Raw genomic sequence first — 13588 nt, 5'->3', positions numbered from 1 at the left:
GTAGTGATAGCTGAACACTTCTATAAATTTATTAAAAATTACTACAGTCTACACTTAAAATGGCTGAATTTGTATGGTATGAAAATGAAATCTCAATAATTTTAAAAAAGAAAAGAGATATTTGCTCTTTATCAAAGGAAGTACGCTTTATCAAAGGAAATGACTTCCACTCCTCTCTAGCTAAATGAGAGAAAGGGCAACAAGAATGGCTTCCACTCTAAGAGACTTGATCATTAATCATATTCTACACAGTTACAGAATACTCTAGCAAGAGATTCTGAAAGTAGGTGTTTACAGGAGAGCTGTGACGGAATGTAAACACATAGGCAGTATTTATTTGGGAACATGGAATATCACATAACCTTTGAATATCAGAGCTAGTGTGTTAGACCTCAGAGATGATATAGCCTGATATCTTCTCCAGTAAAATAAGAAAACTGAGATCCATAGAGATTAAGTGACTTGCCAACACTGGCAAGCGAGAAGCTTGGACTGAGATCTCCTACTCTGAGTGAAGTAACCGCAGTCAATCAGAAACCATTTTTTACCACTCTTTTTTGTTGTTGTTTGCAACATATATATACTATTTTAAAGTTTGTTTTTAATAATTAAAAATGAAAAAAACCAATCAATTTGGACTTAAAGAAATGTCTCTGCCCTCAAAGAGATTACATACTATTTCAGTGTATAAAGCTGCAATGCATAAAGATTTAGCAATGCATCAGTAAATAATTTAATAAGCATTTATTCTGAATTAACTTCTTGTGCCATATTGTATAAACTAAGGAAATCATCATGACTAAATAGAAGGCCTGACCTAATCTAGTGAAAAAAGTAAAAATTCATAGACAATTTGCAAGCAAGTGGATAACAGCATGATGTGGGATTTTATGTGGGTCCCAAGGACAATCAAAGTAAGAAAAAGATCATTATGGGATCATGTAAGTCAGGAAGGATACATGAAAGAAGTAAATACTGACCTAGTCTTACAAGGAAGAAGAGAATATGATCCAAAATATTATAGGAAGCTGGAAAGTCTCAAGCAAATAGTTGTAGTGCACATTCAAAATAAAAGCAAGACTAAAGAAAAGAAGCAACTTCCAACTGAAATGAAATGAATAAATTGCTTGAAAAAACACAGCTTACCAAAACTAGCATAAGACAAAAGAAAAAATTTCAATAGCTCTATTACCTATTTTAAAAATTGAATTAATTACCAAAAACATCCCAACAAAGAAACTCTGGTCCAGATTGTTTCATTGAGGAATTCAGTGAAAACTCAATGAAGAAATAAAATCAATCAAAAATGCTTCAAAAAAAAAAAACAACAGAATACTTTGTAACACCTTTTAGAAGGCCAATATGACCTGATAACAAAACCTGATAAAGACTTAACAAAAGAAATTAAAAGAATAATACTTTCGTGAATAGAGACACAAAACCCGTATCAAAATATTAGCAAATGAAATCCAAAAAATAAAAAATACACATATAAAAGAGGCAATACCTCACGACCAGGAGGGTTTTATCCCAGGACTGTAAGGCTGATCCAACTTTTGAGGCCTCTTTCCGTGGGGAATGGAAAAGCCAGACTGAAAGACTGCTTGTGCACCTCTGCCAAGATCTCCTCATTGAGGGGTCTTAAAGACACTTTGCTCCACTGACTCAGTACTGTTCTATTGCCTACCGCTTCTCCTTTTCCTCCCCTCCAGCCCCTGGGTCCATTAAACAGCAAGGACCTTCTGTCCAAGCTGCCTCAGTAGTGACCTTAATGCCCCAACCCCTCCCCATTTCAGCACCAATCCACTAGACCCTTATCAGTGGGGGGAAATGGAACATTCCGGGAACCAGCAACCTTTCCTGTTTGGCCTCTTGCTTATACTACCACAACAAATTAATAATTTTAATTGTAACTTTCAGCTTGACTTGTGATCCTAATTGACTACCTCAACTCCTGGTAGCTCTCAAAACTTGCATAAACAGTTAAAAGAAATCATATTTTATTCTTATACAATAGCATCAAAAAACATTAAATACTTAGGAATACATTTAATAATAGACATACAAGACTTCTACAATGAAAACTACAAAAACATCCAATGAGAAAAAATAATGGATATTTGAAAATCTGAATAAATGTAGAGATATACCTAGTTCATAGATCAGAAAACAATACTGTTAAGATGTTAATGTTCCCCCAAATTCATCCATGTATTCAACACAAAGCTAATCAAAATCCCAGTAAGCTTCTTTTGAAAAAATTTAGTTAAATATACATAAAACTTACCATTTTAACCATTTTTAAGTGTATATTTCTGAAGCATTAAGTATTTTCACACTGTTGTGCAACCATCACCACCAACCACCTCCAGAACTTTTTCATTTTACCCAACTGAAACTCTGTACCCATTAAACACTAACTCCACAGTCACCCTGCTCCTAGCAACCACCACTCTATTTTCTTTCCCTATGAACTGGACTAAGTATCCCATATTAAGTAGAATCATACAACATTTGTTCTTTTGTGACTAGCTTATTTCACTCAGCATAAGGTCTCCAACGTTCATCCATGTTATAGCATGCGTCAGAATTTCCTTCCTTGTTATGGTTGAATAATATCCCACTGTACGCATATACCACATTTTGTTTATCCATCCATCCATTGATGGACACTTGGGTTGCTTCCACCATTCGGCTACTGCCAATAATGCTGCCATGAATATGAATGTACAGTATCTCTTTAAGTCCCTGCTTTCAATTCTTTTGGGTATACACTCAGAAATGAAATTCCTTCTTCTCCACATCCTCCCCAAAACTTATTTTTCTATTTTTGTTTGTTTGTTTAATAATAGCCATTTTAATGGGTCTGAAGCAGTATCTCATTGTGGTTTTGATTTGAGTTACACTAATGATTAATGTTTAGCATCTTTTCATGTGCTTATTACTCATTTGTATATCTTCTTTGGAGAAATGTCTATTCAAGTCCTTTGCTCATTTTTAATCAGGTTTTTTCCTTATTGCTGTGAATGATTTCTTGTGCTTTTTATATTCTTGATATCAATACCTCATCAGATATATGATTTGCAAATATCTCTCCCATTTTGTGGGTTGCCTTTTCACTCTGTTGATAGATTCTTTTGATACACAAACATTTTTAATTTTGAATGAAGTCCAACTTCTATATTTTTGTTGTTGCTGTTGCTGCCTGTGCTTTTTTGGTATTATATACAGACTTTATTCTTTTTAATGAAAATAAAAAGCTCTTTCTAACACTCATATGAAAATGCAAAAGATCCAGAAAAACAAAAGAGCTTATCATAAGGCCTCAAGAATCAAGACGACTGGTACTGGCACAGAAATAAGTACATAGCTTGATGGAACACAACACAAAGTCTAGAAATCAACCCTCATTTAAAAAGTCGATTGATATTTAACAGTGGAACCAAAGCAACTTAATGTGGAAAGGCAAGCGTTTTCAACAAATGGCACTGGAAAACTGGAAACCCACATGGGATAATAAACAAACCTTCCTTAACTCTACCTGAGACCATAAAAATTTATGTCAGATGAATCACATATCTCGATATAAAAGATAAATCATAAAGCTTCTAGAAGAAAACAAAGGAGATAATTTTTGTGACCTGGACCTAGGCCAAGACTTCTTAGATAGGAAACAAGAGCAATAATCATAAAAGTTGCTAAACTGGACTTAGTAAAATTAGTAACTCCTGCTCTTTAACACCATTAAGAAAATGAATAGGCAGGCCATATATAAGGAGCATATGTTTGAAAAACATGTATTTGTAAAAAAACTTAAATCGAGAACATATTAAAAGCTCCTATAACTCAATACTAAACATACAACCCAATTTTTTTTTAATCAGCAAAAGAATTAGTTCACAAAGGAAGACATACAAATAGCCAGTGAGCACATGAAAATGTGCTCAACATCATTATACATCAGGGTAATGCAAACTAAAACCACAGTGGGATTCCCTCACACACTCATTAAAATGGCAGACATCAAATAAATACTAAACAGGCCATTTATATGAAACTCTACAGGAGGCAACTTATAAGGGAAAAAAATAGAAAAGTGGTTGCCTTTGAGAAGAGGGACTGACCAGGAAAGGGCACAGCTTTTGGGGAGTGATAAAAATGTTCTATACTTTGATAGAAATGGGGGTTACATGAGTGCGTGCTTTTGTTAAAATTCAGTACTTTATTCACTTAACATTTAGGCATTTCATTGTATGTAACTTTTACCACACACACACACCCAAACAACTACTGAAGTTAGATTTACTTTTTTGCCGTGATTTGGGTTGGCAATTCTGAAACTACTTCCTATATATTCTAAGCTTGAGCAAATAGGAAAATATATTGTCCTGAGACCTAAATCGGACAAGACAATTTACAAATACATTTTAATAATTGAAAAAAATATTTCCATGAAACTGTTTAAGCTTGTTTCATCATTAATTCAGAATTTACAACTTTTGGGAAGTTGAATTATTGTTTCTCTAAGTAGTTTACACAGTCTGGATTTAAAAACACTGAAACAAAGCACATGTAATTACGTTTCTAAGTAGATACAGCCATTTTTGTTACTTGATTTTTAATTTTTTGGTCTATACCGAAATTACTAAGATCATATTTTGTCAAAATACCTATTTAAAAAAACATATCAGGAAGGGTGATACATTATGAAACTTTAAATAGTTGTAATATTTGCATTTTTTTTCCTACTTATCTTTGACAAAAAAAAAAGAAAACTATCTTTTGTTTATTAATGCTCAGGCTGATTTCTTCACACATTCTAGCATTACTCATATATTAAATATTGGCATTCTTAGAGAGTTTTACTTCTGGTATTAAGCTAATTCAATTAACTAGTTGTGTTTTTTTTAAGTTAATACAATTAAATGACCTGGTTTTCAAAAACTATAATAAACTTTCAAAACTAAAGTAGAATGGATAATTTATTGTTTTTAAATCAAAAACCTTAAAAATAAACTTAAACAAAATGAAAATTTAGAAATATTGTCTCAAAATAGGGACATAATTATGTTAAACCCTCCAGAATGTGACAGAAATAGGTGTTCTGAATTTTATTGAATTTCAATTTTACTTAACCATTAGATGATGTTATTGTTTGGTATTCGTATCAGAATTTCCTTGAAAAGCTGTTTCTATAAACTATTTCTTATAATGCTTATTTAAAAAATAACGTAAATGTAAAAGTTTTTTAAACAGTTAAAAATCTAAGAAAACAAAGTTTCAGGTCATAATTATATTCCTTTGTTTAAATTTTCAAATAATTCCTAATGCTTCATCAGCTTGTATTTAGAATGCTACACTTATCTTCCTTGTTTTTTTTTTTTTTTTTTTTTTTTTTTGCAGTACATGGGCCTCTCACTGTTGTGGCCTCTCCCGTTGCAGAGCACAGGCTCCAGACGCACAGGCTCCAGACGCGCAGGCTCAGCGGCCATGGCTCATGGGCCCCGCCGCTCTGCGGCATGTGGGATCTTCCTGGACCTGGGAACGAACCCGTGTCCCCTGCATCGGCAGGCGGACTCTCAACCACTGCACCACCAGGGAAGCCCTATCTTCCCTGTTAAAAGAATTCGGCAGCATATTTCCTCAGGCTATGGGTTACAAGAAGTCTATATGCTTTCTGAGACATCTTGATATGCTACTTTATCTTTGCCTTGTATATTAAATCTATTTTTAGATCAGCTTTTTATTTAAAATCTATTTTATATTAAAAATAAAAATTAGGAAGATTTAATATCTGGCCAATGATTCCTTAATGCAACTTCCTATGAAGTGTGTAAGTCACTAACCACCATGCGGAGGCACCCCTTGCTCAGTGACTTGGAGTAAGAACATGGGAGCTGTAAAGATAAGTAAAACAGAGACCTTGCCTTTAAGATGGTCATACTTTCAAGTGAGAAAAGCCAAGTGAAACATATTCCAGAGCTAACAGCAGTGAAACTTGAAGAAAGAGGCATATCACACACGACATCAGGGTGACAAGAGGGGATCTATTTTACCACACATAATTGAAAGAAATATTAGAAATCTAAACTTTGGAAACAATCCTTTAGAATACAGTAATTTGTACTATACCAATCATTGACTCAGGGTTACAAGACAAAACAAAACAAAAACCTAAAACCTATCCCTGAAATGGTTGGTAGAAGTAAGAAAAAGAAACAGAAGACTAGCCAGAAATGTCTTTGTGCAGGAAATGTTTTTAATAATTTGAAATTTATTAGATGACAAATCATTTTAAAATTTCTATTTGTTTCTAAGTTCTAGTTTATAAGTATCCAAATAATATACATTTGCACCATCACTTTACAATCATTTGATATTCCTACATGAATAAGCAAATTTTACCATTTAGAGTGATTATTATGTGATAAACTGCATAAAAAACAGTAAACTGGTAAGTCTATAACCAAAATAAAATAATTCATTCTATTTATTTTAAGCAACCTATCAAATGCAATCTTAATTGTTCTTAAAAGAAATGAAACTAGGTTTCATTTCATTCACTAAAACAATCTATTTAAAGTGATCTTATGTTCTGTGAACACAGTAACTAAAGTTACAACTAAACCTTGCTCTGTTGGTCTAATCAAATCTCTGGGGGAAAATACCCCTTACTATGACCCAGGCAGTCTATAAGCCTCCATACCAGTGAGAACAGGACACGTAATTAAAATTTTTTAAATCTGATTTATCAAAGAGACTAATATTTGAAATAAAAATCTGATAAATATGAATTTGTGCTGGTGCTCCTAATAACTTATGATACCATCAAATTTGGTTTTGGGGAAGGCACTCAGAAGCTAGATGTTTAAATTGTGAAATAAATAAAAGTGCTAGCAACATTGTTAACAGACCAAACAAACATCCTAACCTTGTAACCAAAATGGTTCAATATCTATATAACTTGCCATATCTTCAAATAAGGAAGAGAATACAGCAAACATTTAATGGTGTATACTTAGCTATAAAAGTAAAATAGCTTCATAGATCATTTCCTACCTTCACTGCTTCTAAGTAATGGCCACAATACAAGATAAAAATTAAAGATGTTATTTAAGAGGACCAATGGATTTTAAGGGTTCTTAGTTTTAGGAGACCTTTTTGCTCCTTCCTATCTCCCATTAAGTAATAAAATGTGTCACAATGAGTTTACACAGTTAAGATAAAATTTGAGGCCTACAAGTTTGGTCTTATTCCTAATTTGATAGTTTAATAAAGACTTATAGAGAAGAAAAGCCTACCTATCTCTAAAATCTATCCTTTGAAAATTAACTATGTTCAAAAAGAAGAATCATTTCTACTGTCACATGAGTGTATCAACTAATCTCAACTCTGTGATTCCTAGTTCTTTACCTAATACACAGAAAAAACTCATCCACTATTCTTTAGTGACATGAAAGTAATCCTCCTTTATTAGGCCTTTTAAACGTCTTCATCAAATACTTACACTGAGTGATCAATTTGTTCTAGGAATAAATTATAATAGTAAAAGGTTTTTTTTTTTTATTAATTCAGCAAAGAATAATCAGTCACTACTTATGTGGCATAGTCATTCATTTACCAAGCATTTACTGAGCATTAAATGTCCCAGGAACTGTGGAAGCAAAACCAAGTAAGATATCACTAAAGGCTCAAAACTACCTCCAACAATGAACATGTACAGCAAGGAGATAAATACCCCAAAAGACCTCACAATTCCAAGACAGTTTCAATTTGGCCTTCAGCATTTAATTTCACTAAATAACATAAAGGAATATATTTTCAACTGTAAATTTTGCAGACAAATTAAGTTTAAAAAGTAGATGGCAAAAATAGGAAGCACTATTTTTAAAAAAAAATCCATATGATACTGTAAACCATCTTTGTCTTTAACACCTTGTGGTAATTTTCATATTTCCCATGTTTAGCGGAAATAGTTTATTAGTCCAATTGTTTTAGAGAACGTGTTTCAACAAATTCAAATTTTTTGTCCTCCATATTGCAGGAATAATTAAATACAAAAACATGCACATTCTCTGAAAAGTAAAAAATATGCATTTATATTATTACTGTATCATATTTACCAACAGGAACCCTTATTTCAGAGCCCACATATATGTATTCTTTTTTTTTTTGGCGGTACGCGGGCCTCTCACTGTTGTGGCCTCTCCTGTTGCGGAGCACAGGCTCCAGACGCGCAGGCTCAGCAGCCATGGCTCACGGGCCCAGCCGCTCTGCGGCATGTGGTATCTTCCCGAACTGGGGCACGAACCCATGTCCCCTGCATCGGCAGGCGGACTCTCAACCACTGCGCCACCAGGGAAGCCCTGTATTCTTTAAATTACTAAGTAATACCACTGCCCTACTATTTCATACAGAATTACTCACAAAGCCTGTAATGGAGCATAGTACAACTCTGATCATGTACAACAGAGGGAAAAACTAAGACCCAGAAATACTAAATTACTTGCCAAAGGCCTGAGAAAAACTTAAAGACAAAACAGAAAATAACATTTGGAACCTATTATTACAGTTAACTGATAAATTGAATGCAATTTCCTAGTGATATTAAAAAATTATACATGTAAATTAACGTATACATATGTACAAATAACTGAACTAGAAAGGAAAAAAATAAGAAAGAAATTTTTTATACAGCCTGAATTACATAGAGAAGTGTGGTTTCAAAATCAAAACTGCTAAACTGCTGATTCTAAAGAGTCATGTATATTAGTTCAGAGGAACTTGAGAAAATACAGTAAATTTAATAAAAAATTAAGTAAATTAATTAAATTATGATCCAAGAAGTTTAATTTTATAAGAGAACTTAATAGACATACATAGTAAGTATAATGATCAAGCACTGAAATATATCTTTAGGGAAAATAAAGTGTAATTTAAAATGTCTTAAAATAAAGTTAAAAATAGCATGTATACATAATATTTAAGATGCAACTTAATCATAAAACTATGGGCTTTTGGGGCAGATTTGCAAAAATGATGGTGCCAATTACTAAATAAAAGAGATGTTAAGGGAAATGGCAGATATTAGCTTATCAGTACCTTTTTAAACACATGAAATTCTACATAAAATTCTTTATCCCAAGAGCAATGTGCTTAAACTGAATGTGTATCCAGCTTGTTTTATCCTCAGAAACATTAATATATAATATTTATAAAACATTTAATTCCCTCTTCATAACCTTTTTAAAACCTTTCCATAAAATCTGTGATGTTATCTTCTTAACAAGGCAAAACCAAGGAAAAAGACTTTGTATATCCATCATTTCTAGAGTAACATAAATATCTTTACCTTTCACGAGACTTTCACAAAAACCCCAGACACTGGAATGTTATAATAATGTAATTAAGGATGAAAATTTTATAACAGGAACTAATTAAATGAGAGGAAATGCTAATATTAATTTAAAATCTTATCAAGAATCAAAGAAAGATGATACCTATTTTTTTTTTTTTTTTTTTTTTTTTTTTGCGGTATGCGGGCCTCTCACTGTTGTGGGCTCTCCCGTTGTGCAGCACAGGCTCTGGACACGCAGGCTCAGCGGCCATGGCTCACGGGCCTAGCCGCTCCGCGGCATGTGGGATCTTTCCAGACCGGGGCACGAACCCATGTCCCCTGCATCGGCAGGCGGATTCTCAACCACTGCACCACCAGGGAAGCCCGATACCTATTTTTTTTAAAACAACTATATAATACTATGTCTTGGAGATGCTCTTGTATTAGGTGGCTTTTAAAATAAAATTGTACTTATTTCCTAGGTTCTTTCTTTCAAATACATGACCAAAAAAATAAAATAAAAACCTGGCAAAAACATATAGGGCCTACAGCAACAAGGCCTGAATCAAGCTACTATCTTAAAAAAATAAATTAGAGGTAGATATTTACATAGGTTTAAGTAATTAAAGAGTATAACCAGGTCTCTTAAGTTTTTAACTAGTGTTTCAAAATGATCATGCCCTATAATGCCCCCCTCAACCCCCATGGGAATTTTCTTCTAGACTGAATTTTTCTTCATTACGTAAGACTGTTTTTATAATTTTTTCTTTTGTTTATTTTTGTTGTTTTATGTACTCCACTCTGTTATGCTTATGCTTTCCTTTTTTTTACATAAATCAGAAAATTATGTTGCAGTCAGAATTATTCATGTGTATCTTCTGACATTAGAACTAATTTACCTTAAACTTAAATGAGTTTAACCTCCAGGAGAGCTCTCATGATATTCTACACAAACTACTTGAAAAAACAGTGGCCTAATATGATAGACTTTCTCAACTTTGTTGAAGCACTTTGTATTTCTTTACTGGAATTTTTAGTTTCTCATTACCTTCCTCAGCGACATTATAAAAACCTCATGAAATTTAAAACCAGGTGCCTTTACTTGAGGAATTAAAAAAAACAAATTATACTTTTAATGACATCATTTTGGAAGCAAATATTTAAAATCCTATAACAGTACGAATATGCATTTTATCAACTTACTCTTTTTGAAACATTTAATTTCTGTGCCATGAGTTAGTTCAATAGGGCTTTATCAAAAGACAATTTTTGAAGGAAATCAGAAAGCGTTCCTGTAACATACTAAAAGATTCTTTGTGTCACTGTCCTTTGAAAAGAGGATACCTCTTTTATTTAGATGAGGTCCCCTTTTGATCACCCCCCACTCCTTCATCTCACCCAGGGCTTTGAGCAATTTCTTCATCTCAGCAAGAGAGGCAAATGGCTAAAATTAGCAGTCTCTGGACCCTCAGGAATAGCCACTGTGCCGTATCAGCTGAGATTCCTGATTAGAATTATGTCTGATTTAAAAAAAAAAAAAAAAGTAACAGAACAAAACAAAGAAGCAAAGAAGAAAACCAAACAAAAAACAAAAAATGTCTATCTAGGCCATCTTTTCACCTTTCTTTATTTCGTAAGAGAGAAGCATTTAACACATTGTTTTGAAAAATGATAAGGAAGTGCTAACGAAGTTTTTGTCAAGAAAAAGTATCTGTCATCATTATCTCTAATAAACTTCAACTTTTATAATATGCTAACAGAACTTAGTAATTTTATTGTTTTATGAGATAAGACATAATAATCTTAGCACAAAGGGTTTGGATCAAATTATATATTTTTGTGGCCTCTATATGCAGAGCACGGTCAACTTCTCTTGTCAATGGAAAATTAATTCTCTTTTGTTCAAAATCCAGATAATCACTCTTAATTACATCTAAATCCAGAGAATAACCATGTGTGGCAGGTTACTAAGTGGATGAAATCTGTTTCTGAAGTACTGTTTCCACTAAATAAGACTTTAAGAAAGGTCCTATGCTGTGATTTGTTTTCCCCATTATATCTGTGATGAGAAAATGAAGAAGATGGAGCCTTAATCCCCCAAAGCCAAGGTCTCAGCATCCAGCTTACCTGACAAGGTTTTCATTGTCTCCAGTTCCCTTGCAAGTTGCACATTCAGTTCGTAAATCCTCAGCCTTGGGCTTCTTTTGTAACACAGACTGCCTTTGTCTCCTCTCTCTAGGAACTCTCTCCTGCCATACAAGGGAGGATGAAACAAAACATAAAATCAGGATATGAGGAAAACAGAAATAATTTTAAGCAAGAAAGTTTCTCAAATTTAGATTGTGTAAAATATGCTTAACTTATTCCAACCTCATGTTTTTCTTCCTCAGGAATGAAGCTTCGTTTTCGTCCTCTGGTTCTCTAAAAAAAAAAAAAAGAAAGAAAGAAAAAAAAAAAGAAAAATCCACAAAAATATCTAATGTTTAATTAATAATAAAAATAAATTTTCTCTGTTAAATGTTACTGCTTCGGTTAAGCACTTGGAAAATTAGCATTTCTAATTAATGCTGTACTGCTCTATTGCACTTTATTACAATTTATGCCAGAGGAAATAAACACAAGACAAATTAAATACACTCAACAGTGACAGTGTTTTACTGTTAAATAACACAGGTATCTGATAAGAAAAATAAGTTCTACAAAATTAGCTTGAATATTTCTGAACACCTCATACATATCACACAATGGTGATTTATGCAGAACATTTAAATTTTCATAACTTACACGACTTCTAGAGCTAAAATGCTAAACCTGGACTCACATCTATTGTATGCCTCTGTGTGTGTGTGCGTGCGTGCACAAACAGGTTTGAATAACATAAAGAAACAATCTTTAACAGCTGTAAATAAGTGGGAGGCAAAGGTCTCAGATGTCTCCCAATCCTAGTTAAAATAAAACTAACTAAAAAAAACATGGTATAAGTGACTCAAGCTTATTTCCTTAAAATTTATATCCTGCATTTTGGAACACATTTCCCATTTGAAAGATGACATCCATATGTTTGAAAGTAATATAAGTACAATAATTGGATTTGCAGCCAATATGTTAAAAATCTCCACCCATGTAGCACAGCCTCTGGAGGTTTATAATCCCCATGTGAAGATCACTGCTCTTTAGAGAGACTGGAAGAAAAAGGAGGCACCACTCCCCAAAATTACTTTACCTGACTGTTGAGATCAAAGATCATTCCCACGTTAGAGTAGGTACCAAATAATTCTAAAGAGAATTGCTGTCCAATATAAAAAACATTAATGTTTTTCTAAATTACTGTCATTTCAATTCTCTACAATACCGAGTCACTTGTTATTCAGTACCCAGGCTAACTGCACTCTGTTTAATCTGCCCCTAGATAACCAAGAGTTGACTAAAATTAGCCGTTCAAAGTAAGTAAATTTATAGACTACATATTCATTTACATTTATATTGCCAATCAGTATGTTTTAATTACATTATGGAAGAAATAAGGAAGAAAAAGTAAGACTATACCTAGGAAAAGGTTTTAAATGCAGGCCCTACATCTGTTCTTACTTCCAAAGAATTAGTACTAAGCCTTGCTCCTCAAAATATCAATCATGGTTCATAAGCACTGGCATCCCCAGGGAGTTAGTTAGAAATGAAGAATCTCATGCCCAGAACAACATACTGAATTAGAACCTGCCATTTTAAAAGATCCCCAAGTAAGTCATACACACATTAAAGTCTGAAAACAGCCCTTAATATTGACAACACTTCTCCAAGTCCTAATTAAAACCTTATGGCTAGCCCTTTGTATAGTCATCTTTCCCCTCTGTGACACTCCTTTCCTCATGCTTCAATTTCTGTCCCCCAGTGCAATTTATCCCAAAACTGGTAAGGACCATGTCATGTTCATCTTTCTAGACTTAAATTTAATACAATACATATTACATAAAAGTTCAATAAATTTGTTTTAATAAATAATAAGTGTTTCGATTGAAACTCACAGATGAACACGCTAGATAATACAAATGATAAAACAACTGACAAAAAGGGTAAATTATTGTTCCCTTCTCTGGTAATCTATTTTCAATTTGCATAATTTATGCATATAGCCATCCATTTCAAAAAGGTGATCAAAATTAATAACCAATATCAAAGGGAAAATATTCAAATTACTTATCTTAATTCTATAAATATCTAAAGAATGCTCAAAAGGCCTTCACACATTTCCAT

The 13588-nt window shown here is 33.1% G+C and overlaps 1 protein-coding gene across 5 annotated transcripts in view; it reads right to left on the bottom strand.

The window, feature by feature from the left end:
- Positions 1 to 13588, bottom strand: part of PHF14 (PHD finger protein 14) — a 208379-nt gene that overhangs the window by 107958 nt on the left and 86833 nt on the right. For all 5 annotated transcript variants that reach the window (XM_032643190.1, XM_032643188.1, XM_032643189.1 and 2 more), the window contains exons 15-16: positions 11708 to 11758; positions 11465 to 11586 (exon numbers count right to left, since the gene is read on the bottom strand). In XM_032643190.1, coding sequence (XP_032499081.1) covers positions 11465 to 11586; positions 11708 to 11758 — 173 coding nt within the window. The remainder of the gene's footprint in view (positions 1 to 11464; positions 11587 to 11707; positions 11759 to 13588) is intronic.

Source organism: Phocoena sinus, chromosome 9 (genome assembly GCF_008692025.1).
Source record: "Phocoena sinus isolate mPhoSin1 chromosome 9, mPhoSin1.pri, whole genome shotgun sequence".
In the NCBI taxonomy this organism is placed as follows: domain Eukaryota; kingdom Metazoa; phylum Chordata; class Mammalia; order Artiodactyla; family Phocoenidae; genus Phocoena; species Phocoena sinus.
This window is presented reverse-complemented; position numbering and strand designations above follow the sequence as displayed.